Source organism: Abramis brama, assembly GCF_963993115.1.
Source record: "Abramis brama genome assembly, chromosome: 3".
Classification (NCBI taxonomy): Eukaryota; Metazoa; Chordata; class Actinopteri; order Cypriniformes; family Leuciscidae; genus Abramis; species Abramis brama.
In genome coordinates this window covers 51734221-51760101 of record NC_139965.1, presented here as the reverse complement: position 1 = coordinate 51760101, position 25881 = coordinate 51734221, and the positions used below count along the sequence as shown (strand labels likewise).

Below are 25881 nucleotides of genomic sequence, written 5' to 3'. Positions count from 1 at the left end.
AATTGCTTATGCTTTGGATAAAAGCATCTGCTAAATATATTTTATATGTTAGCAACTATTTTCTGTTGCACTTAAATAGCTACTCAAATGGAAAGTTTCATCATATAGAAATTGTGTTCTAAACCCATATGATTTTATAATACATTTATGAAATGTTGAATAATGTTTTCCCAAGCAATTATAAGGAGACCAATTTCTCCTTTTGCAATTAGTAGTTAATTTTGGAGTAGTCACTGTAGGGAGAAAAAAAAAGAGCTGCACACAGATTCTTCAAAATGTATTTCTTTTTTATTTATTTATCAGTGACAATGTATCATGTAGGCATTATTGTGTGAGCTGACTTTTTTCTTCATGACTTTTCAATTTGCCAGTAAAGCACTTTGAATTGCCATTGTGTATATGTGCTATAATAAGAAATTGGCCATACCTGTATCAAAGCAGGTGCTTTTCTCTGCTGCCATTAATAAAGTCATTCCTTACCCTGTGGGAATGAGTGAATGTCTGTGTTAGACTGTGCTGAAAAAAACATTATCAAAAATACATCATAACACAGCTCTTATATTTTAGACACGTAACCGTCAGTGCAGAGAGGGATTTAACCATGATGTGAACGTGAAGTGTCTGTAGGCTCTCATGTAAGCCTGACATTGATGGACTGAACCCTGACCAGCCTGTTGGCCACCTCTGTTGCAATGGTCAGAATATATATATATATATTTCAGATCATGCACAACATTAAAGATCATTAAATTCATTAAAATCATTAAAGATTCAGATCATTAAAGCTCTCATCAAAATGAAAATAATTAAAGCAGCATCCAAAACTTCAGTAAATGTATGCATCCATTCACATGTGTGATTCAGGTCACATATGCATGCATAAGATTTTGGGCCCTATCATACAGTATTATAGTTAGTATCATAGTTAGTATTTTCTGCTAGTTTCAGCCCGTCATAGTTATCATTTTCACGTCCTGCGCCACGTTGTTTAAATTGCAAATGTATTTGCGCCAATCTGTGCGCCCATCGGTTTGTTCAGGTGCATTGTTGGCACGTTGCTATTTTGAGGATACTGAAATCGACTGCGCCATTGACCAACAAAAACCTGGTCTAAAGTCAATGGCACAATATTTTTTTGTTATTTAAAGAGTGCATTAGTTATATGCGCCTATAGGCGGGTCCACAACGCGCACACACTGCTTATTACACACACAGGGATGCGCAGCAGCACACAAACATGCCAAATATTAAAAAAATAAAAGGATTACAATGTAAGAGATTATTATTGTGTACTTGAAGATATGGTGGAATCGGGTTTATCCTGTAGATGGTCTGGGCCCGGTTCCCCAAAACGTTCTTATCGCTAAGTAGTTCTTAACCTATTCCTTAACCTCTCTCTTAACGTTATGGCACGATTCCCGACACGTTCGTACGCTAAGTAAGTCACACTTTCGTAAGGTTGGTCTGGACCACTCTTAGCTTTACCTTATCACTGTTGCAGGTCTATACGAATATAATTCTGAAGTTTTAATACACCCAGACAGTGTTCAGTTAGGCTAATTCAAGTGTTTTCATGCAAAGAATAAAATTGTCATTACACTGATTGTTGTTAGATTTTTAATTATATTATTATACAATATTATTAATTTAATTAAAAAGCGCTTTTAAAGGCCAGTGAAAGCATAGGCTACTGTCAGTTAAGTCCTATTCGGACGCTAATATTGTTTCTCATGGGCTTGTATGGTATTTTAAACATTTATAGGGGTGAGTCGGTGATTTTAGTGCCGTCCGAATCCATAATATCAGTGTTTTTTCTCACCCAACCCGTGTAAAAATCCCTGGCCAAATTAGTACCTACTTTCTTTTGACAAACAGGTCGTGTGGTAATTTAATTGCCGTCTGAATCCACATCTCTGAGTTTACAAGAAGAGATTCAAAATCCACTGTTTAAACCCTTTTTGATCACTGCCGAGCACCGAGATGTAGGCCTACACTTTTATTACTGAAATGCTGGAAAGTATTTCCAAGAACAATATTTCATCGCAGCTCCACCTCAGCGAACAAAAATGGGAAAGAGAAGAAAGCACGTACAAATTTGAAATGGTTATTATGGCAGCAATATATGATACAATTTAAAAATATTTAGGCTATGCTATTATAGGATATTATAGTTTGGATTATTTTTTATAATATCCCATGACCATGAGTCCTAATAAATGCAATTTCAACTATTTCTGAAGTGCTTCTTTTATAAAGAACACCGCTTTCTCACATAAACAGCCCCTGCACGAGAGAATAATTGATTCTCGAGCCATCGATATCAACCAATTCAGCACCATCGCCACAGACAGCACCTGGTAACGTCGCACGTAAGAAGGTATATCTTAAGCAGCTTCCTAAGGTATGGTTCGGGGAACACACTTAGGAACATAAACAACTTTGGTAAGATATATCGTTCGAGTCTTCTTAGCGCGCTAAGAGTGAGCGTTATCGGGGAACCGGGCCCTGCTCGCTCTCTTTAACCTCGCGCACGAACAGATCCGTTTCCTCGCTAGAGAAGCATTCACAGATGCTTTTAAAGGGAATGGGAGATGAGACTCGGATTGGTTTTGTGCACTTTGCGCCCAAAACACACCCATTACTCATTAAGAAAATAGGGACAACCATTTTAGACCATATGCCGGGTGCGCTGTCCATTTTTCCCGTCTTTAAACTAGCAAAAGTGGATTCAGACAGACCTAAGTGCACTTGCACCGTGCGCTTTAGACCACGCGCGTATATATCATTAAAACCTTAGACTGATACTAATGCACAACCTGTAATCCTATTGCTAGTGTCCGCCTTTCATTGTTTGCGTTTCAGCAAATCACCGTGGATGAATGCAACAATGTGATTAATATTCATGAGCCCCAACAGCTTGCTATTAGGTGTTAAAATCGGCATGAAATGGAAGTCGCGATAGGCTTTTTTCCTCTATTGCATCGTATATCTGAGTGAAACGGCTCCAGGATGAGAAAAAATGTAGGTCGGGACTTGATTCCGTCCTAGGGAATTGATTGGATTGTAGGATGTTGGGCATTGTTAGCTAAATGGAGTTTGCTGTCAAATGTGGAGGGTATTTAGTCCCACCCTCTGAATAGAACAGATGTCGTTTGAAGGAGGAAGGGCAATTAGCGTTTTATGTAAAGATTATGAGGGCATATTAATAAAAAAAGTGCTCGGCTAATTCATTTATTCACACAATTCGCACAATTAAGCAAATTTATGCTTAAGTTAAACAAGAAAAATATCTGCCAAAGGGGGTCAGAAAAATTATCTTTTCACTTTTAATTGTTAAATGTATTTCTTGTTTTAAGCATAAACATTGCATAATTTTGATTTTTTTTTTCTTCCAGAAAACAAGACTTAAGGCCATTGCACACTGAGTCCGAAATTCACATCCGAAATTTTCGCACGTAAAAAAAAAAAATCGACCTCACGTTATGTCAATCACGCTTGCACACTGTCTACGAAACTTTCGTCCGTAATAAAAAAATTCGGATCAGGTTCGATTTTCTGCGTTTTTCGCATCCACAGCCAGCATTTTGAGAGGTTTTTTGACAATTCAGAGCCACTGTACAAGCGAACGACAAAATCGAGCACCCAATTCGATTACTAATCATGTATTATTTGGGTATAAAATATAACCTGTATACAGCTGTTCTGTCTGCCCAGCGCTTCCGCCGGCCGTGTGTGTGTGTGTGTGTGTCTGTGCGTGCGTGCGTGCGCAGGCTATGTGTATGCGTGTGTGTGTGTGTGTGCCCATACCTTAGACATATAGGCTACTGCCAGTCTCTGTTCAGGATCGATTGGTTCACGGAAATTGGTGGTCTTCTTTTTAATATGTGGCTCCAGTATCGCTAGCAAAGCATCAAACTGTTCCACTGACATTCTGAGGTAAATTTTGAATCGTTTGGGATAATTTCGCAACTCCTTGATAAGGAGGTGAAACTCTCCTTCCTCTCGGCGCAATCTCAGGATTGGATGGACCCAATATTTCCTCTTTCTTTTTCTCTTTTTAAGAAGAAAGAGGGCAACAAAAACAAAATCATCCTCACTGCTTGACGAATCCATTTTGTATTTTTTGCGTTTTTTTCCGCAAAGGTTTAATAAATACGCATCGGACTCAGTGTGCAAGGTTTCTGTGCGTGACGAATTTTAAGGCTGACGAACACGAAAAAACGCATACGAAAATTTCGGACTCAGTGTACAATGGCCTTTAGGGCCCTATTTTAACGATCTAAGCGCATGATCTAAAGCGCATGACACAAGTACACTTAGGTCGTGTGGTCGTCAGGTGCATGGTCTAAATGGGTTTTCCCTATTCTCTTAATGAGTAATGGGTGTGTTTTGGGATTTACGTGCGTTAAACCAATCGGAATTTGATAGTGGAAAGACCGAACGCGTCTCCAGAGCGCAAACGGAACTGTTCGTGCGCGAGGTAAAAGTGCGCAAGCAGACCATCTACGGGACAAGCCGGATTCCACCATATCTTTATGTACACAATAATAATCTCTTACATTGTAATCCTTTTATTTTTTTTTATATTTGGCATGTTTGTGTGCTGCTGCGCATCCCTGTGTGTGTAATAAGCAGTGTGTGCGCATTGTGGACCCGCCTATAGGCGCATATAACTAATGCACTCTTTAAATAACAAAAAAATATTGCGCCATTGACTTTAGACCAGGTTTTTGTTGGTCAATGGCGCAGTCGATTTCAGTATCCTCAAAATAGCAACGTGCCAACAATGCACCTGAACACACCCATGGGCGCACAGATTGGCGCAAATGCATTTGCAATTTAAACAACATGGCGCAGGACGTGAAAATGATAACTGCGTCAGACTGAAACTAGCAAAAAACACTTGCGTCGCGCTTGGCGCTGCATTGCGCCGGGTGTAAGATAGAGCCCTTAATATCTTAAGTAATTTTGCTTCTCAAGTAAATGTACCTTGATTTAATAATGTTTACGTTTTTGTGCTTGAAGACAAGACAAAAAACACTAAGAAGGAAAGTCATTTTTTTTGCAGTGTCTTGGAAAATCCAACTTAAAGGAATAGTTCACTTTAAAATGAAAATTCTGTCATCATATACTCACCCTCATGTTGTTTCAAACCTGTATGAATTTCTTTCTTCTGCTGAACAGAAAGGAAGATATTTAGAAGAATGTCAGTAACCAGGCAGTTTCTGGGTCCCATTGACTTCCATAGTAGGAAAAAAATATACTATGGAAGTCAATGGGACCCAGAAACTGTCTGGTTACTGATATTCTTCTAAACATCTTCCTTTCTGTTCAGCAGAAGAAAGAAATTCATACAGGTTTGAAACAACATGAGGGTGAGTATATGATGACAGAATTTTCATTTTAAAGTGAACTATTCCTTTAACCTACTGCTGTGGTTTGACACACGGTCGTTATTAAATGGACTTTAATGGAGAATCAGTGTTTAACAGCATGTGATGTTTTAAAGATGAATGTGACCTTACTTGATCCCAATGTGATGCTGTATGAGAGACAGTCACACTTGTTTTATAGGCTGCTAAGATCGGTGTTGTCTGTCTGCCAGGATCAATTGCAAATGCATACAGACACACACTGCATAAACTAAAGGAGTTTATTTCCTAAGGCATTTTAAAGGGGCATTATGGGTTGGTCTAGTGTCTATATGCACAACATAAAAGCTGCATAAAATAAAGAACATGTATTAAAAAACACTATATGAATTTTCTTGTAAAGGCTACGCACACACACATTTTCCTTCTTTTTTTTTTTTAAACAGTGCAATATGAGTCTGGCTGGTATCTATATGCACATACAAAGCAGCATGCAATATTTGTTTTAAAATTAGAACTTGTATTACACAATATGAGTTTTCTTCCTTTAATGACTATCAGAGTGATCAGCCACACACACATGCAGTTATAATGCAGTCTGGAAGTCATTCGTATGTATGAGAAGAATCACCAGATTAGCACAAGCAGATTTTGAAACGCGCGCACACACACACACACACGGAGTTGTTGGAGTTTGCAGGGTTTCTTCTGCTCTGCTGCTGAGATGATTCAGTATGTCTGACCTTAGAAAGAGGTGTGCTGCTGAAAAAGGGTGAACCTGTCAGGAAAACTGTCAAGAAATGTCAAAATGAACTAAAGATCCTATATCCAGCTTATTTTTAGGACCATTAAGATTTCTTATATTGTCACATTATTTTCATGACACTTAAGCATATTTCCCCTTTAAGTTCTCAGAATGTGAAAAACATAAGTTACTGTAATGTGATTTTTTTTTTTTTAATAGGTATGGTTTTTGTTTTCTCTGTGTTAATCTGCTTTAAAAAAGAAAAAAGAAAAAGATGTTTGGCAGCTCATAGAAAAGACGTTTTCATTCAAACGATCTGTGTCGTGTTAGATCAAGTTCTCAGTTTAACAGTTGTTTCTAATGTTCTGCTAACACATTTACCTCCCAGAATCTTTTAAAAGGCTAATCTGCATCACGAATGCATCTCTCTCACTCCTCTCAATCCGTATGTATTCATCTCATTAGCATAGAACTCTCGAAGTTGAGACGTTTAAGTTAATTGTGAGCCTGCAATCAGCACCAAATGTTTGCTATATGAATATTTATTGTGTTGTGCACAATGTGATTCATGATGATTCATAAATTGGAATTAGAGAGCATTTGGCAGTTTGTGTCTTGGCCCGATTACGTTCTCCCTGAGCTCAGACAGCCTGACCTGGGATCAGTGAGTAATCTGCTTGTGTTCTCGCCGGGGGTTTGTTGATGATCTGGGGTCAGGTGGTAAGCTGCTCACATTGGCTGGTCCAACCTGTGTAAGCCATGAGATAGAGCGGTTCAGTTCGGCCCAAACTCATAGCCTGAGCCGGTTCAGCGCTGCGACGGATTACAGAGATCAGCACTGGTGCACTGACAGGACATTTTTTTACTTTATACCCAGAGAGCAACAGTAGATTAGTGCGGTAATGACAAAGATGCGTTTACGGCTCAAACTTCTCCATGCCACCGAAACATGTGACTCTGCTGGATTAGTTCAGCCAATGAACATTCTGTCTTCTTTTACTCAATGAAGCTGTGACTTTGTCATAAAAAGTGTGAAAATTCTGATTTAATCGTGTCTTTAGGATACATATAATGCTAGCAAATTAACCATTGTCCATTTTCCCCCAGAAATCTTTAAGATGTTATTTCTGTCACAAGGTCATTGTTGTTAACTAGAACTATTAAAACATTTGGTTACACTTTATTTTAAGGTGTCTGTGTTACAGTGTAATTATACATTTAAGTGCTGAGTAATATAAATTAACTACATGTGGTTTGGGATTAGTTGCTTATAATTATGAACATTTTTAATAATTACAACAGTAATTAAGTGCAACATGTGTAACAAGGACACTGTAAAACAAATTGTTACCAAACATTTTTGTAGGGCTGCAACTAATGATTATTTCAATAACTGATTAATCTGTCGATTATTTCTCAGATTAATTGATTGAAAAAAAATTTATTACAAAATTATTACAAAAAAAATAATTATTAAATAAAAAAGTTAAATTACTAACTGGAAATAAAAATAAATAAAAACTTAAACTGAAATACAAATAAATGAAACTGTCACGGGTTAGAATCCTACGGAGCCCCTGAGGGGACCTTTGCAAAAAAAAATAAAAAATACGGACTTTCGCGTTTCGCGTGCGCACGAGAAACTTACGCGTCCATCTATGTTGATTATGAAAAGTGAACAGCACGAGTAAGATAGGATGCGCAATATATGAGACATGGAGTGGGTCAGACATGATTTTGACCACTTCATTAAGTTTTGTTTTGTAGAAAGCCTTTGTAGAAATTTCGTTTTGTATAAATTGTATCTTAATTTTAATCCGTTTTTCATCAACCAATTGCCTGTTTAATAAATGAGAAGCAAATATATAGCAGACAATATAATCATGGAGGCGCGCCGCGGTCACTTGCATTGCACGTGAACTGGAGCGCATCTCATCATAAATTAACCGAAACTCGGTGTATGCCTCACATACTGTACATGAGAAATACTTCTGAAGATAGCTTGAAATATCTTTAAACGAAACAATTCAAAACGAAAAGAAATAGGCTACTCTCTGATTATGTAATCCATGACACTATAACCAAACCGGAAATTATAACGCGTGCGCACGCGAAAGTCTGTATTTTTTTTTTGTTGCAAAGGTCCCCTCAGGGGCTCCGTAGAATCCAAAGAGACTTGAAACAGGAAATCTCACAAAATAGTAATTTAATAGGACACCCGAATACTCGAAGGTAGCAGGTAACATAAACACAACTAACATTGACGATGATCGACATTGAACTGAACCAAACAATTAGCTAAGCTATGACAACAGGTGAACGAAATGACTAATCAAACTAACTGAGAAATTAGGTCAAGACAGACAAACTAAGAACAAAGAATACCGATGACGACAAACTGAAAGTCCATAAACATGACAGAAACCTAAATAGTAATATAAAAAATAATAATGACAAAATTACAAAAGAATTAACTAAAATAAAAAAATGCTAATTCAAAATATTAATAAAACTACAATAGTATATAAATGATACTAAAATAAGAAACAATTCCCCATTTCCCCCAGTTGTCATTTCCATCACATAATGCCAGACCCAGATCTTTTTTCTTCCGAGCAACGCAAAAGCTTGAAGAACGTAATGAGACGTTTGCACCAGTACATTAATGACACCAAACACCAATGTTTATAGTGTTGTCAAAAGTCGATAAAATACTGAAATAGTTAAAGGGGGTGGGTTTGAATTGGTACCGACTACTGAAATTTTGGTATAGAATGGTGCAGGTACTGGTGCAGGTCCACTTTGTAAGCCAACCGGCAGTTAGCATCACGCTGGTTCCCTCGACAAAAACCCAATAGGATTTTCCCATAGGCTTTTAGATCATTGCTAAAAACAAGCTCTTTGATCAACAAAAGTTTATGATACTTGCTCTTTTTGTCCATCAAGATAATTATCACAGATGAACACACCTTTTTTTATACATTTTGAAGCCTAAATACAGTCGCCAGAAGCAAAAAGCTAAAGGTAGACTATAAACGAAACACCACGGTCGCTCGACATCATCGTCACCGCCACTAAGCTTCCGACCACTACCTCACTATTTATCTAAAAATATTTTCCCAGAACATTTGAGTTAGAATAGTTTATAAGAGCACAATTATAACCATAACGATGCTGTAAAAGTGGACTGAGTTTACCTTTTCGGCGTGATGACGTTTAATCTCCCCGACAGCCTCTGTAGTCCCATTTAGCCACTTGTTAGCAACCACCTTTTTCAAGACACGTAACAGCTTCAAAAAATCACGAGTGGGGTAATAATGATGTGTTTTATGTCGTAAAAAGAAACGTGAAAGTGTCTTGAGCTTGTGTTCACCACAGATCTTATTTCATCCATTTAACCAAAACTCATTCAAAAATCCCATTGACATCAGGACGATGGAACTGGAAGTGCTAAAATGCTAACTCGCTTCTGCATTTTGGCCTACAAACTGATGTAATACCTGCACCACTCTATTGTGACAACACTACTTAGTTCCCTTGTTTTTTGTTGTTGTTTTTTTTTGCCACATATTGCAACAAGGTATGTTTAATAATTTAAAAGATTTGAGAGCTGCAGCATAGCACAACATTTTCAGTGAATAATGCATTCAATTTAAGCGTAAACATTCTTCAAAACATCTTTTGTGTGAGGGGAGAAAGATGATTCAGGTTTGGAGTGAGAAAACAACAAGTGTCATGTTGTTTGGGTGACATTCTCTCAGCATTAGCACTATTATGTGTGAGTGTTGACTCTCCGGAGTGTGACATTGATGTCTTGATTACATAAACACACATACAGTATGCACACTCAATTCCCGTACAAAAGCCTCGATTCACCTTCTGCTCTGCCTGTAAGTTTACCTTCTCTGCATCGGAATATTCTCTTTCATACTTTATTGATCAAAAGCCCTGAGAGCCGAAGGGTTCACTCGGTCCTTGTGCGGTAAATTGCATTATACCGGACCTCTCCTCCCATAAAGAGCTTTGTCTTATCTGTTCACTCGAGTGCATTGAAAATGAAATGTCTTGAAAATTCCACAGATGTCGACTTTTAGCCTTGGCCGTGGAGCTTCTTTGAAGTGAGCGCAAATCAGCATCTCTTGAAAGTTTGAGGTAAAAGATGCGAGTGGTTCCCTGAACCTCAACTTCTGTTTCATCTTTTCTATCCTTCCCCTTCAATAGATTTCAGTCATTCTGGCAAAACTGAAGTTTCCCAGCTGTCATTCGCTGCACATGTTTATGCTTTGCCTTATTAGCATTCCAGTTGCAGTTTTCGCCCGTAGCATTTTAAATGTTTAATTGGCGGTAGTGGTGTTAAGCCGAGTGATGAGGTTTTGATGATGGAGGTTAAATATTATTAAAGGGCTGAATGATCGACCACAGCTGTAGTGCCGTCTTCTCATCCGAATTTGTAGCTTTTAGCGAAGAGCTTTTCTCTGTAGAGCGTCCACTTCTTGCGAAACTCACAGGCAGAAGTTGCTGAAGTGTCGGATTGGTTAGTGATTTCAACAACTTGATATCCGGCATTGCAGAAAGCCAGAGGCAGGTGTTAAATGACTGTGTGTGTGTTTTGTACCATCTGTCATGTTATTACCAGTGTTTTGGACATGGTACAATGGGAATGAAGGTTCACATCTTTTGATCAATTAATTTTTCACTAATTGTGCATATGCACTACATGATTCATCTATACATTTCATATTAAATTTAGTTCTGAATTTAAGAAAATATTTAGCAACAGAAACCAGACATACACAAAATCACTTACTCTGGGTGGCGTTATAAACGTGTTAAGATGAAATTTTATACTGAGATATTTCATCTTTATTTTGTACTGTATGTCATCATATACAGGAAAATAGTTATAAAATCTGTGTTATAGCTCAAGCAGTGAGGTTCCTCTGCGTAAAAATGCAGATAAGCATACGTACAGCTGGTCTGTAATCTGTTGGGTCTGTAAAAGTTTGTGCGGAAAGCACTTATATGGAGATGATGGGGCATGTTTATGCAAATTACTAACCTCGGCCATGTGGTTGCTCATTTTGAATGCTCCAAATTCATTAACATTACAACAAGGTTAAGAACAAATTCATGAGTGTATGCATGTGTTGTGAATTAGGCGGACATTTTTCATGAGAAGTGCTTATAATCCATGTAATTATTAGTGAATGAAACCCATTGTAAGCAATACCAAATGGTTTTCCATAAACCAAGGAAATCTACTACATAATACCTGGAGAAAGTTATCTGTTAACATTCTCATTTATCTCAATGACAGGACCAATCATTACCGAAGTGTTTTTTGTTTTTGTTTTTTTGCTCAGGAAGATTTATCTCATTAACATTGTCATGTGTCAGATGACAAAAAGTATATTAGTTGTGTCCCAATACCGTCCTATACACTTGTGCACTTATACTATGCACTATGTGGTGTAAGGTTATTTTGTCATTCAACATTGAAGCCTGATAGCCCCTCCCACTCTCAGTTGAGTGCATGTAATGTCCAACATTCTACACTTAATTTTTTTCTTTGTTAATTGAGTGCATATTTAAAGGCCAATGCACATTGCAACCACAGACGACAACAGACACTTTGTTGGATTTTGTTGGAGCAGTAGGCCTATGTTCCCCTTGTCGGCATCTGTCGGCATAGGTCAGCTCTTGTTTTCACCTTCTGAACATGTTGGGTCTTGGAATGTCTGAGAAGTAACTTACTGTAATCTGATGACAGTCTGCATCTTCACTTTCATACCAAAAGTGAAATTAATAAGCCTCAGGCTGAAGGAAATGCAAATTCACTCCTGTACAGTAGAGGGCGCAGCTCATACAAAGCTTTTTAGCTGTGCTGCCATTCTGGATTGCAGAAGAATTGGACGCAGGAGAAAAAAGTACAACACTCTTACTTCAGCAATTAAGACAAAACAAAACAAACATAAAATAAAAAAAAAAAATAAAACACAAATGGGATGTTTATCTAAAGTCATTTTGCTTATTAGTATGGTTGAATTGGACCATCGAAGGTCAGCAGCAAAGACTTTGGTTATTAAAGTGAGATTAAATGCATAAAGTATATTTGTGCAATTTAACATTTAGTTGTTGTAGGTTTGTGTAATATTCTGAGTTCGCACTTTACTGTTTTTATTCATTTTGAGGAATATTGAATCTGTTTTGTGCATGTGAGATGAGTAAATGCATGTTCACATTTAGTCTAGAACTACAATATCCATCATGTTCACACACCACCTCTGAACTTTCTCCTGATTTCTCTCAACATGTGGACAGGAGAGCAAGCAGTCAATAAATGTGAAAACAAAGTAACTTGTGTTACTTGTTTGAAAAAGTACCTCAGATATTTTATTGTAAATTTAAAAGTAATGCATTACTTCCCTAAGTAATCTGATTACATAACTCATGTTACTTGTAATGTGTTACCCCCAACACTGGTCCTGACAGACCTCATATTGAATTGGCTAGCTGAATAATGCTGAATAGCCAGCAAAAGACCTTTCTAAATGTTAATTTTGTCAGTAGTTTTTAGGGTGTTGACAGGTTTAACAATGTGCTAGCTGCATCTGAATGCTAATGTTGTTTTGCCACTGCAGGCAATGGTGGAAACGGTGAACAACCTTCTGCAGCCGCAGGCGCGGACGGCGTGGATGGGGCTCTCGACCGGCGAACAGCTCCGGGCCGCCACCATGCTCCTGGACACCGTAGAGCAGGGCGCTTTTGTGCTCGCTGACAACCTGCTCAAAACTGACGTTGTGCAGGAAAACACAGAAAACATCCGTAAGTCATTTACGTTTATGCATTTGGCAGATGATTCTACTTATAGTGCATTCAGGGTTTGTATTTTATCGGTTCATGCATTCACTGGGAATCCAACATATGACCATGCTTTGCTGTTTGAGCTACAGGAATGTAAGTCAGGATTCAGTATCTCTAGAATACCATAATCATACATACAAATGACAGACGTATCTCTTTTATTATTCTGTTGGAGCGAGGACGTTTTGTGGTCTGTAGGTGGTGCTTTGCAAGAGAAGGGTACAAAGAAAGGTCTGAAACTGGTTTTGTTTTTATTTTAACCTTCAGAACATGTTAATTGTCAACATCAGTGGGTCAAACTAAAGATTATAAGTGCTCTTTTACATATACGTTTCCCATACATTACAGAAGAAAACAATATTTGCTTGATCATTTTGTCATTTCTCAAATTCCAGAAAGAAAAGTATTTGCTTGATAATTTTGTCATTTATATTTCACATAAATTACAGAAAAAAATATTCGCCTGAACATTTTGCCATTTATTCATTTATTTCTTATACATTACAGAAATTATATTTGCTTGGTTTTTGTCATTTATATTTCTCATACATTATGAGGAAATGCATTTCCTTGATGATTTTGTCATTTATACGTCTCATAAACTATTGAAAAAAAATGTCTTAATCATTTTATCATTATTGTCAACCTTGTAACAGGTTTAAATGGTTGAGCTTTGAAATGGCCACTTGCAGGCTGTTGCAACAAAAAAACATAGGATTTGTACCTCTAATGTGTTAAAAAAAAGAAGCAACGTGACAGCAAAGCAGGCATTATCCATGGAACATGGCAGAGCGTCTGTTTTTGATTGTGATCGAGGTTGCCAGTACCAGAAATCATCACAGCCCAGCAATCAGCTGTGTCCATGGACCCCGTCAGCCCTGATACACACCGATAAACCTGTTTTCCTCAGAGATAATCTCATACCACTCTCTGAATGCACCATTAACAGATGGATTTGACTACTTTACGTTTGTAAATCGTTTAATTTTCTTTACTGGGAGGCATAATTAAGCATTTTTAAATGAAAGGCTGAGTGAGCATATGCCACGAGTGATAATTTAGTGTCGTTTACGATGCGTTTCTCAGCCCGGGGAGGAATCGGACGAGACGTTTTGAGGACGCCCACGTTTTCCTGTGCCGCTTGCATCTGTTTGCGAATATCACAGTGTGAATGTCAGCAATCCCCAGATCATGGTGTTGTGTGCGTGCGTATATTCCACCGGGATAAAAGCGGATGTATCTTCCGTTCCTAAAGACGGGGATTTAAGACAATCTGGCTGCCATGGAAACTCCAGAATTTAGGTCTGCCGCCTCTCTGTGGAGATGGTTGCATTTTGGGAATTAATAAAACAGAATTTATCGTGTCTGGCATGTGATTTATCCAGATATTAAGGGATCCGGAGCTTGGCTCTGTGGGGCGAGAGAGTCTCTCCCGACAAACTTTTTACGAGGGTTATTTTATATCCTTCGAGCTGCACGGAGATTAATCTGCTGGCTGTGACACCTTTAGCAGACCTTCAGGTCCTGTTTGATGGGGTTAGTTTGCAGCGTTATAAGGTTTGTTTGGCCCACGGGGCCGTTGAGTCCGTCACTGGCTCTGCAGGGCTGAATAGCAGCCTTAAGTTAAAGGAATTGATCACCCGAAATTGAAAATTCAGTCTTTTACGCACTCTCATGTCACTTTATTTGATGGAACACACAAGGAGATGCTGTTTTCCATACATTGAAAAAAAAACTAAATTGGTGTAGAATCAGTTTTCACTCAGAAAAAGCTATTTTCACAATTAATTACAAAGAAACAGCAAGTAACTAGGGGTGTAACAATATATCATGTCACAATATATCACAATACAAAACTGCAACAATATGTAGGCTATTGTGGATAGTGAAAATGTGTATCGTGGATAGTTCACCCAAAATAAAAAATACTGTGTGAGAAGTTTTTAGTTTTTGTGTCAGTACTACAGGGTGGGCCATTTATATGGATACACCGTAATAACATGGGAATGGTTGGTGATATTAAAGTCCTGTTTGTGGCACATTAGTATATGTGAGGGGGCAAACTCCTCAAGATGGGTGGTGTGTACTAATATATACTAATGTGCCACAAACAGGACTTTAATATCACCAACCATTCCCATGTTATTACGGTGTATCCATATAAATGGCCCACCCTGTACATTAAACTACTATAATGTTGAATATAATGTATAATAATGCAATGGGGGCTTATTTGTGTAAAAAGTGGCCTACATTATATTAAATATGTCTAGTCAGTGACAGAGTGCAAGCACATTTGTCTAAAATAATTCTATATTTTCAGCTTCAGAATCATGCATATTTTTATTCTGGTGTCACCATTGTGCTGTGCATTGGGTTCTCAGCACCAAGTCAAAGCCTATTCATTTCAACCCCCAATGTAATACCAAATTTTGCATTTGAATCAACAGTAAATTTGTTAACCTTTTATCATATGTCTTGGAGTATCGCAATAATATCGTATCGTTACACCCCTACAAGTAGGCCTAACACATTGAATTTGAAAGTAGAAAGACTGAAATAGTATTCTCTTGTAAAACGTAATCCAGTAATCTTTGTTTTTTTTAGATATTTACACAATGTGCAGTCAAGCTCCAAAAAGCAGTCGTATATTCTCCAATGTGTTGTCCTTGCAAGTTTTGCACTCTTTTCCAAGCCTTCTGAAGACATTTAGTAGTATGTTGTGTGAGGAATATACTAAAATGTAAGATTTATTCATCCGAAACGTGCAAAAACCAATAATGTTTGACATTAAACCTGGCACAATGCGTCTAAAGGTGTTATGTTTGCAACCCAGGCTCACTGGAAAAACGTGCCTCTACTTAACTCCAAAAAATCTACCTAAATATACAATTGACTGCAGTTGAAATGAACACAAGTGTCAGTAAAACAACTTGCATCACTTTTCACACAAATTATGATTAGCCTAAATGTGAAGATATCGATAAATAAAGGTTTATTTTTGTGTGGTTTCTTGTTCAATACTCTGTTATGACCTCAAAACACTTTTACCATAGTGCATGATTTGTAAACTAATGGTTTTTAATGTTTGCATCTCACAAATAACATGATAGTGAGAACGATGACAGCATTTTCATTGAGCGAACTATCCCTTTAAGGCAACACAGAGCGCCAGCGTCGTGCCATGTGGAGAATCGGGAGAAGATTAGCGGCGTTGCCATCTGATGTTAGTGTTGATGACACAGTTGTTCAGGGAAATAAAAGCCTGTTTGTGTGTGAGAATGGATGCTCATCTTTTGCCAACTTACCCTGAAGTGGTTGTTATCCTCCTCTTTCGGTTTAATATAATGCGCTTTAAAAAACAGTGCACCATTCTATTTAGATTTTCCTTTTTGATGGAGAGTCTGTTTGTTTGTTTGTTGGAGTGTCTGTCCTCATGCTCATAATCTGGCGAGCAGATTTTGTGTGATTAACGTTATTTAAACCGGCTTTTGATTTCTCTTGAGGCACAACAGCGTCTCAGCCCTCTGTTTGCTGTCTTAAGCTTTTCACAGCGACGGTGGAGGAATGAAAAAGTGTTTCCGGCCTGCAATAGTCGTCTCTTTCTGCCCACAGCTCTTTATCGCTCTCTTTTGTCCTGTTGGCGGCAAATACCTGAAGCGGTGGCAAGCGCCACCCCGCCACCGAATCCACGTCTCCGTTGGGATTTTTAATGTTAATTTTGGTGCGATAAGTGTTTGTGTAAATGCTCTGGGATTTTGTGGCTGACTTCTTTTCAGGTTCTGTGAAAGGATGTTTACAAATGCCCAAAAAGGCAGCTGCAAAAATCAGGCAGCGAGTCAGTGTATTCATACTTTAATTAGAGAGCTGTGCTGGATCAGAGTTGGAATCTCAAACAGCACATGATGCTTTAATTTGTTCAAACAGCACAGCATGAGTTCTCTATTTGAACTTGTTTTATAAGTGCCGACTCTACGCAAGTTTGTGACGCAGATGCTTTTACGCAAGCTTGATGTCATATGCGTTGCGTTTTAAAATGTGTAAGAACACAATTCATAACACTGCATTCATTGTCAACTACTGCTGTATAAAAGTACAAGTATAAAAGTGAGTTGATATTGATCAAAATGTAAGCGAGGTGATAACAGTGATCATTCATGACGAGTTAAAGTGGTTCTTTAAAGGCATTTACAGATTTGATTAAAATATCTGGATTTAGTTGTCTAGACTGCAGGTAAATGTGGCCCAAATCCGAATTTTCTTTTGTTTGTTTTTTTGCTCACGTGACTTAGATCTGTTTTTGTCATGACAGTGTGAACACCAAACCGATCTTTTTGATTCTGATTTGGGCCACTTCCATATGTGGTACTAAATCTAATACAGTTTTGCAATGCGACCTCAGTCTGAACAGTCAAACAGAATTTGTGCGACTTTTATATCACTCTAGAATCAACATTCGTCCCAATGTTGCACTCATAGCAGTCACTTCAAAGATTTTACACACTCAAAGTCATCAATACAGTTGTGAAAGTTAGTCAGTGGAAGGACAGTAATGTGTCAGAACTCATAAGTATTACAGTGACAGCTCTATATACAAACAAAACATAAATATTTAAAAAACTGCTCTGTTTTCACATCCTCATCTTTGTTTTTTATATTGCCTGGGCATCAATTCACTGGCTTCCATGGCAGATCACACAATAAATAAACGTGTAATCACTTACTTTAATGTTCTCCATGTTTACTTCTGTATGGCAATGTGTTGCATGACGTCTTTTTATCGTTCTTTTGCACATGCGAGTCAGTTCAGGACTTTGATCTGTTCACACTGGAATCTGATATTGGCCACATTTAAAACAACAATATGTGAACAGCTATACAAAAAAATCGGATCTGGTCAATAAATCAAAATTGAGTACCAAGGCTCGCAGTGAGACCGTAGCTTTAGATTGCAGCGCGTTCTTGTGTTTTTTGGAAAAGGCGGATATACTAATACTCAAAATTGCAGTGCAGCAATTGGCTGGCATCAAGACAATCATATAATTAAAAAGAACATCATATAAACACATTTATAGATAGAAAGATGCATTTGTTTTAAATATTTTTTAATCGCCCAAATTTTTTTAAAAGAATTTGGGTGTTCTCATGTTATTTCAGATAAAAGCACATATAATTTATTTATTTAAAATGACTACATTTAATTAATGTATTTGAAATTGCTACAGTTCTTATAAACTCCCAATAGGGATCTTGAGCGGATGTCAAGATTATCAGTGATTTTAATTTCAACCTATTCATCACACAAAACGAGTGTATGACATCAAAAGACTTCGAAAATAGCACACAAGTGGGATGGACCAAGTATATTAAACACATTGATGTTTCTTTCCCCAGTCCTCATTCACTTTCTGTCATGTGTGTGTTTTTTTTTTTTTTCAGAGCTGGAGGTGGCGAGGATGAGCACAGATGGAAATCTGCCCGATCTGAAGTTTCCACAGACAGGAGGCCAAGGGAACGCCATCCACCTGTCAGCCAACACTCTCAAACAACACGGCAGAAACGGTACGCTCACAACATTATGGGGTGGTCATATGTAACGCTAACAGGGTTAAGTTAAAGTACTAAAATAACAAAAAAATAAATAAATAAAAAATAAAACCGTTAAAGTCCCTGTAAAGGCAATTCTAAAAAAAAAATCTAAACACATTATAAATGTTAGAAATGTCTTGCTAAAACACATTACAACGACTGTGAACTGTGAAGTACTGAATTGTGGAGTTAAACAGTTTTTCACCGTTGCGGTGTTCAGGATTTTTTGGGCGGGGCTAAAACAGTGGCTCGATGATGCACTGGAGCCACTGAGCTCCTGGCCCCGCCCCTACTGTCGATGACGCACTGGAGCCACTGAGGCTGGCCCCTGCCCTAACAATATAACTAGAGCACATTCGCATCAGTTCGCCGCTCAATTGCGAGTTACTGTGAGTACTATTAGTTACTACAGCCTACAGTTTGCTAGCTAGCTATGCCTTCGTCACGGAAATGCGTATTACCTGGATGCGATCACTTACAAAACAGGGGTGCGTTTCCCGAAAGCATCGTTAGCCAACTATGGTCACAAGTTCCCTCGTTACCAATAGAGTTCAATGGACATTGCGATGAACTTGCGACCATAGTTGGCCAACGATGCTTTCGGGAAACGCACCCCAGATTGGTGTCCTTATTTAAATTTCCGAAAAACGATCATATCAACAAGAGGTGGATTAATTTTGTGAAGCTGAGGATCACCACCAACACCCACCTCTGTAGTGATCATTTTACACAAGATAGTTTTATAAACTTTCGTCGGAGACAACTGGGATTCACTGATAATCTGCTGTTACTGGTGAATGGGGCCGAAACCGACTATCTCCCGCCTCGGCCTTAATCCATCCTCGAGCATCCATTCCGGCTGTAGCGGCGACAGTTGAGAGGCGGCGGCAGATTTCCCGCGAGTGGGCGTGGTTTCAGCGCAGCCAGCGGATACGCCCCCAGCATTTGAGAGCAGAAAATACTGCTCATTTTTCAAGATTTTGATAGCTTATTTTATTTACTTGGCGGCTTTTTTATCATTCAAATTTGGCTGGGTGGCTAATAACACATTTTTGTGACTGTAAAAAAAACAACCCATGAGAATTAACTGAAATAAAATAAAGTAAAAAAATAAATATATATTTTATTTTTACTAGTGGCTAAGTCAAAATGGTAACACTTTAGTTTAGAGGTCCAATTCTCACTATTAACTAGTTGCTTATTAGCATGATATTACTAGGATAATGGCTGTTTATTAGTACTTATAAAGCACTTATTAATGCCTTATTCTGCATGACCATATTCTACATACCTTAATCCTACCCCATACCTAAACTCATGGGCGTCGGAACCATTGTATATGGGTGGGACAAGACCCACCCACTTTTTAAGACCAATGATTTTGGACCCACTTACTTTTACCGTCTCTGATTCAGCGCATTTGTCTTTTCATAGCGCTGTCAGTCAAATCCAATTATTAGGGAATTCCCTAATAAATTAAACTCCGTTGAATCGCTACATTATATTTCTCAACGAGCCGCAACTGACGAAAGTAACCGCCCGTTGTACCTTTCCAGTCAAATATTGCGTTGCAAACATCAATAACAGCTTTAAATTGTCATTGCTGGCAGATGACCATGGTATTAGCGGGATAATCCACGGATAGCTGTGCATTTAATGCACGACTTGGAGGCAAAGAACCGCCCGACGTGAAGTGGAGTGTAGTTTACTTGTTTTAATTAAAAGGCACCAGAATAGCCTACATGAAATGGTATTTACTCCAGTAACATTTTTCTGGGGGAGGACCCACCCACTTTTTTTTTTCTTCCGACGCCCATGCCTAAACTTAAAAACTACCGTACTAACTATTATTTGAGTTTATTGAGGCAAAAGTCATAGTTATAAGTTCATTGGACCCTAAACTAAAGTGTGACCATAAAAAAATTGTCATTTTCGTTTAGTTTAAGTTGAAGTACTAAAATAACTAAAAGTGAATTAGCAAAACTTAATAAAAGCTATATAGACATTTGAAAATGACAAAAAGACACAACAGAACTTTAACTAAAATGAAAATGAAAAGAGAGAATATGAATTATTATTATTATTATTTTTTTTTTTTAAATATTAACAAAAACTATAATAGTATTTAAATGATTCTAAAATTGAACGGAACACTAGTGGCACTTCCATTCTCTGAAACTCTGAGTTTACAATATCCATCTTGCCAAAATACAATAGGGGTCTAATAAGTTTAGATCCTCAGTGCTTATTCCCTTTTTATGAACAAGTTGCCATAAAACTGGTTTCCTTCATCAGAGGTTTTCCTTTCATCACCAAACGCTTGTTACTGAACGGCCCATCAACAGGAATGGGGAAAAATTGTTGTCTGTTATTGTGAGTCAGTGATTCCAGACTCTGCGGGGAGGCGGTGGGTTTTTTCATTTTTTTTTTTTTATTATTTCTTTTCATGAAAAAGCAAGTGAGTGACACGAAAATAACGAGCAGAACTGTAGCTCTGTCAAAGGAGGCAGTAAAGCACTAATAACATTTCAATAAAGCAGAATCAAATCGACTCTGTGGTTAGATTTTTTTTTTTCTCGCTCACTCGAAACCTTTGTGGCTTTCAGTAAAGGCTGCCGAAAGAAAAAAGCATTATGGGTGTTATGTATTCATTACATGATCAACTGAAACCCATCTAATCAAAACTCAAATTATTTCACTTCATTGCTTATAACGACTAAAACAGTATTTCGATCAGCTTGAGACAGCGTCTGCTTGCTCTCTATGATGTGGTAATGAAGACGTTTTTTGACCTCTAAAGAAACGTGCTGCAGAACCCCAACGCCCCATCAGGACGTGTTCAACAGCAGATTTAGCAAGTTTTGCTTTGTTATGCTGCAGCTTTGGCTTTTTAATCTCCTAAACGAGCTTCTGAAAACTGGCGTAATGATGCTGAAAGTTCAGCATTGTATCACAGGAATAAATTACATTTTAAAATGTATTACAATAGAATTAATACAATAGAATATATTTCCCCACATTTTTTACAGAATTTATGAACAGATAAATGCAGACTTGGGGAACATAAAAGACTTCTTTCAAAATCATTATACAATTTGTACAGACCCCAATGTTTTGAAGGTTTAATGAAGCTCTGGTGAGATGAATTGCTATTACATTGTAATTACAATTACATAATGTAATGAGATTCATGTTTTAAGAATAACAGAAATATGAAATTGTACTTTTAAATATGAAACAAGTGACTTAATGAGTGCTTTATTGAGTCATTCATTCAACCGATTCATTTAAAACAGCTGACTGTTCAGAAACAAAGCTTTCTTTATGAATGGGTCACTGCATCGACTCAGCCAGTTTGTTCAAAAACGCAGATTCATTCAGTAATGAAAACACTTCATGTTGCTCTGAGATGCGCAACGGTTCTGCTGTGGCTTGGAACTGTTTTTGTTTTCCAAATATTCAAAGACAGTGTTGTGTCTAAAATATTAAGATACTTAATTTTCATGTCTTGTTTATTAAAGTGAATACTGAACAATTGTGCCAATGGAAAAATAGCACTCTTGCTTGTATGATATGTTATACATTTAAATGAAGTATATATATATGTTTATTAGGGGTGTAACGGTTTACAAAATGCATGGTTCGGTTCTGTTCGATATGCTACAGTGGTGACACGGTTCGGTACGTTTTCGATACAGCAAAAAAGAAAGAAATGCCAGATAAATTTCCTTGATTTAAAAAAAAATATATATTTATTAAAACTAACATCATAAAGTATGATCTTTTTTTACTTTGAACAATGATGGAGCTATACTTGACTCTTCTTAGCAGCATATAAAACAAAAACAGCTGCTTATAAAAATGTTCTATTTAATATTGTTGTAGTTATAAACAATGGTAAAATGCAAATAAAAATGGTAATTTAATGTCTTTTTTATTTTTTTTTTAAATATGTGTAAGTTTTCTACATCTTGAAACTCACAGCGATGATATTACTTCTGTGGCGAATTCAAATGCTTTCTTTACTGGATCTCTTACAATGTGTAGTAACACTGTCTCATGATCAAGATCGGCTCGTGCTGAACGCCATTTTTTTACAGTCTATGGTCCAAACTGATAAACGGTCCGTTAAGCACAAAATGACTAGCGCAGTTTCGTTAAGCTTTCATTATATTTGCCATTTGATGTTGGGTGGTCGTTCCAGTGTGCCAGCTAACAAAATTTTGGTCGGCAGGAAAAATGGTCAAACGAATCGTTCAATTTGTAATGCGTTCCAAACCGAAAGCCTCGTACCGAACAGTTGAATACAAATATGTGTATCGTTACACCCCTATACAGTGAGGAAAATAAGTATTTGAACACCCTGCTATTTTGCAAGTTCTCCCACTTAGAAATCATGGAGGGGTCTGAAATTGTCATCGTAGGTGCATGTCCACTGTGAGAGACATAATCTAAAAAAAAATAATCCAGAAATCACAATGTATGATTTTTTAACTATTTATTTGTATGATACAGCTGAAAATAAGTATTTGAACACCTGAGAAAATCAATGTTAATATTTGGTACAGTAGCCTTTGTTTGCAATTACAGAGGTCAAACGTTTCCTGTAGTTTTTCACCAGGTTTGCACACACTGCAGGAGGGATTTTGGCCCACTCCTCCACACAGATCTTCTCTAGATCAGTCAGGTTTCTGGGCTGTCGCTGAGAAACACGGAGTTTAAGCTCCCTCCAAAGATTCTCTATTGGGTTTAGGTCTGGAGACTGGCTAGGCCACGCCAGAACCTTGATATGCTTACAGAGCCACTCCTTGGTTATCCTGGCTGTGTGCTTCGGGTCATTGTCATGTTGGAAGACCCAGCCTCGACCCATCTTCAATGCTCTAACTGAGGGAAGGAGGTTGTTCCCCAAAATCTCGCAATACATGGTCCCGGTCATCCTCTCCTTAATACAGTGCAGTCGCCCTGTCCCATGTGCAGAAAAACACCCCCAAAGCATGATGCTACCACCCCCATGCTTCACAGTAGGGATGGTGTTCTTGGGATGGTACTCATCATTCTTCTTCCTCCAAACACGTTTAGTGGAATTATGACCAAAAAGTTCTATTTTGGTCTCATCTGACCACATGACTTTCTCCCATGACTCCTCTGGATCATCCAAATGGTCATTGGCAAACTTAAGACGGGCCTTGACATGTGCTGGTTTAAGCAGGGGAACCTTCCGTGCCATGCATGATTTCAAACCATGACGTCTTAGTGTATTACCAACAGTAACCTTGGAAACGGTGGTCCCAGCTCTTTTCAGGTCATTGACCAGCTCCTCCCGTGTAGTTCTGGGCTGATTTCTCACCTTTCTTAGGATCATTGAGACCCCACGAGGTGAGATCTTGCATGGAGCCCCAGTCCGAGGGAGATTGACAGTCATGTTTAGCTTCTTCCATTTTCTAATGATTGCTCCAACAGTGGACCTTTTTTCACCAAGCTGCTTGGCAATTTCCCCGTAGCCCTTTCCAGCCTTGTGGAGGTGTACAATTTTGTCTCTAGTGTCTTTGGACAGCTCTTTGGTCTTGGCCATGTTAGTAGTTGGATTCTTACTGATTGTATGAGGTGGACAGGTGTCTTTATGCAGCTAACGACCTCAAACAGGTGCATCTAATTTAGGATAATAAATGGAGTGGAGGTGGACATTTTAAAGGCAGACTAACAGGTCTTTGAGGGTCAGAATTCTAGCTGATAGACAGGTGTTCAAATACTTATTTGCAGTAAGTATATACAAATAAATAGTTAAAAAATCATATATTGTGATTTCTGGATTTTTTCTGGTCTCTCACAGTGGACATGCACCTACGATGACAATTTCAGACCCCTCCATGATTTCCAAGTGGGAGAACTTGCAAAATAGCAGGGTGTTCAAATACTTATTTTCCTCACTGTATATATATATGTATATATATATATATATATATATATATGTATATGTGTGTGTTTGTGATTGACCAATTTATTTGAGTCCCTCAAATGTGAGTCTTTTTACTAATTATTTTGAGTAGCGAAATAATACTTCTGATTTCACCGAATCACTGAAACGACTCATGTGAATTTTGTCTTTGTAATGAATAAATTTGTACTAAAATGAACAGCCACTCTCTTTCTGTCTGTCTCTCTCAGGTGAAATCCGGATGGCGTTTGTCCTGTATAAGCATCTGGGTTCATACCTTTCCACAGAAAACGCCAGCATGAAGTTCAGCAGCGAGACATTAAACACCAACTACTCTGTCATCGTCAACTCTCCCATTATAACAGCGGCCATCAACAAAGACAGTAACAAAGTTTACCTGTCCGACCCTGTCATATTCACAGTCCGACATATTCAGGTACAAGGCTGTAAGACATGCGGTTTGTGTTGTGTTCACTGTGAGATTTGTTGTCAGAATAGATACATCCAAGAAATTCCAAGAGTGCTGGACTGTGTGTGTGTGTGTGTGTGTGATTGGTTGGGTAACTCAGATGAAGAGGTGATGAATAAATGGTTGCTTTAACAGCGGGTCCCTCAGTCACACCACCAGCATTTATGCCTGAATAATTTTTCATCCAACCACTTTATTGAAACGTACCCAAAAAATTACACACACAGATACTCTGCCTCCGGCTATGATTAAACAGGTTGAGAGACCAGGGAACTTGGTTTTCTGTTTGTGTGTGTGGGAGGACGTTCACGGGAGAGCGATATCCGCAGAACTCTGCAGATTTCCACAGAATCAAAACGTCTGGATCTCTGCATGTCCCAACGGCCTGTATCTCTGTTTATTATAGATTTTGGCATATTTGATCATGCTTTCAGCCACCATTAAGAGCGATTCACTTTTTGCTCCTTTTAACACATTTTACAAAGTTTAAATCCATTGCATAGATTTTTCCCCAAAATGCTGAAATTTTAATTTATATTATATGGAGTTAGCTGAACTTTAGAGGGCTTTTTGATCATTGTTCATCAGCCTTTACCACCTTGTGGTATAAATGTGAATTGCACTTGTTCAATCATCAAAGATTCACTTATTGTTGTGCAGAAAAAAAAAAAAAAACTACACTGTTACGCACTTCAGGACGTTAGCGACCCTATACAATTTTTACAAAAAAATAATGGGAAAACAGGCATTGTTTTTTATATATTTTTTTCTTGTTATATTGTTTATAATGAACTCATTGAGGAATACTAAGAAGGTTGATGTCTAACTTTAAAAAAATGAATGAGGGGGAGAGTAGTGAAGGTATGTGACGACATACCACAACGACCTGAGGTATGTGTTTAAGGCT

General features: G+C 37.9%; 1 protein-coding gene and 1 long non-coding RNA gene across 14 annotated transcripts in view; one reads left to right on the top strand and one right to left on the bottom strand.

Annotated features, from left to right (window-relative positions):
* Positions 1–25881, top strand: part of LOC311078545 (adhesion G protein-coupled receptor L3) — a 311310-nt gene that overhangs the window by 228652 nt on the left and 56777 nt on the right. For all 13 annotated transcript variants that reach the window (XM_084107416.1, XM_084107415.1, XM_084107412.1 and 10 more), the window contains 3 exons: positions 12759–12942; positions 18421–18543; positions 24736–24941. In XM_084107416.1, coding sequence (XP_083963542.1) covers positions 12759–12942; positions 18421–18543; positions 24736–24941 — 513 coding nt within the window. The remainder of the gene's footprint in view (positions 1–12758; positions 12943–18420; positions 18544–24735; positions 24942–25881) is intronic.
* On the bottom strand, positions 428–9785 carry LOC311078546. Its single transcript, XR_014605200.1, has 2 exons — positions 9315–9785; positions 428–481 (listed from the first exon to the last, which is right to left on the bottom strand). It is a non-coding gene; the product is annotated as an uncharacterized lncRNA (long non-coding RNA).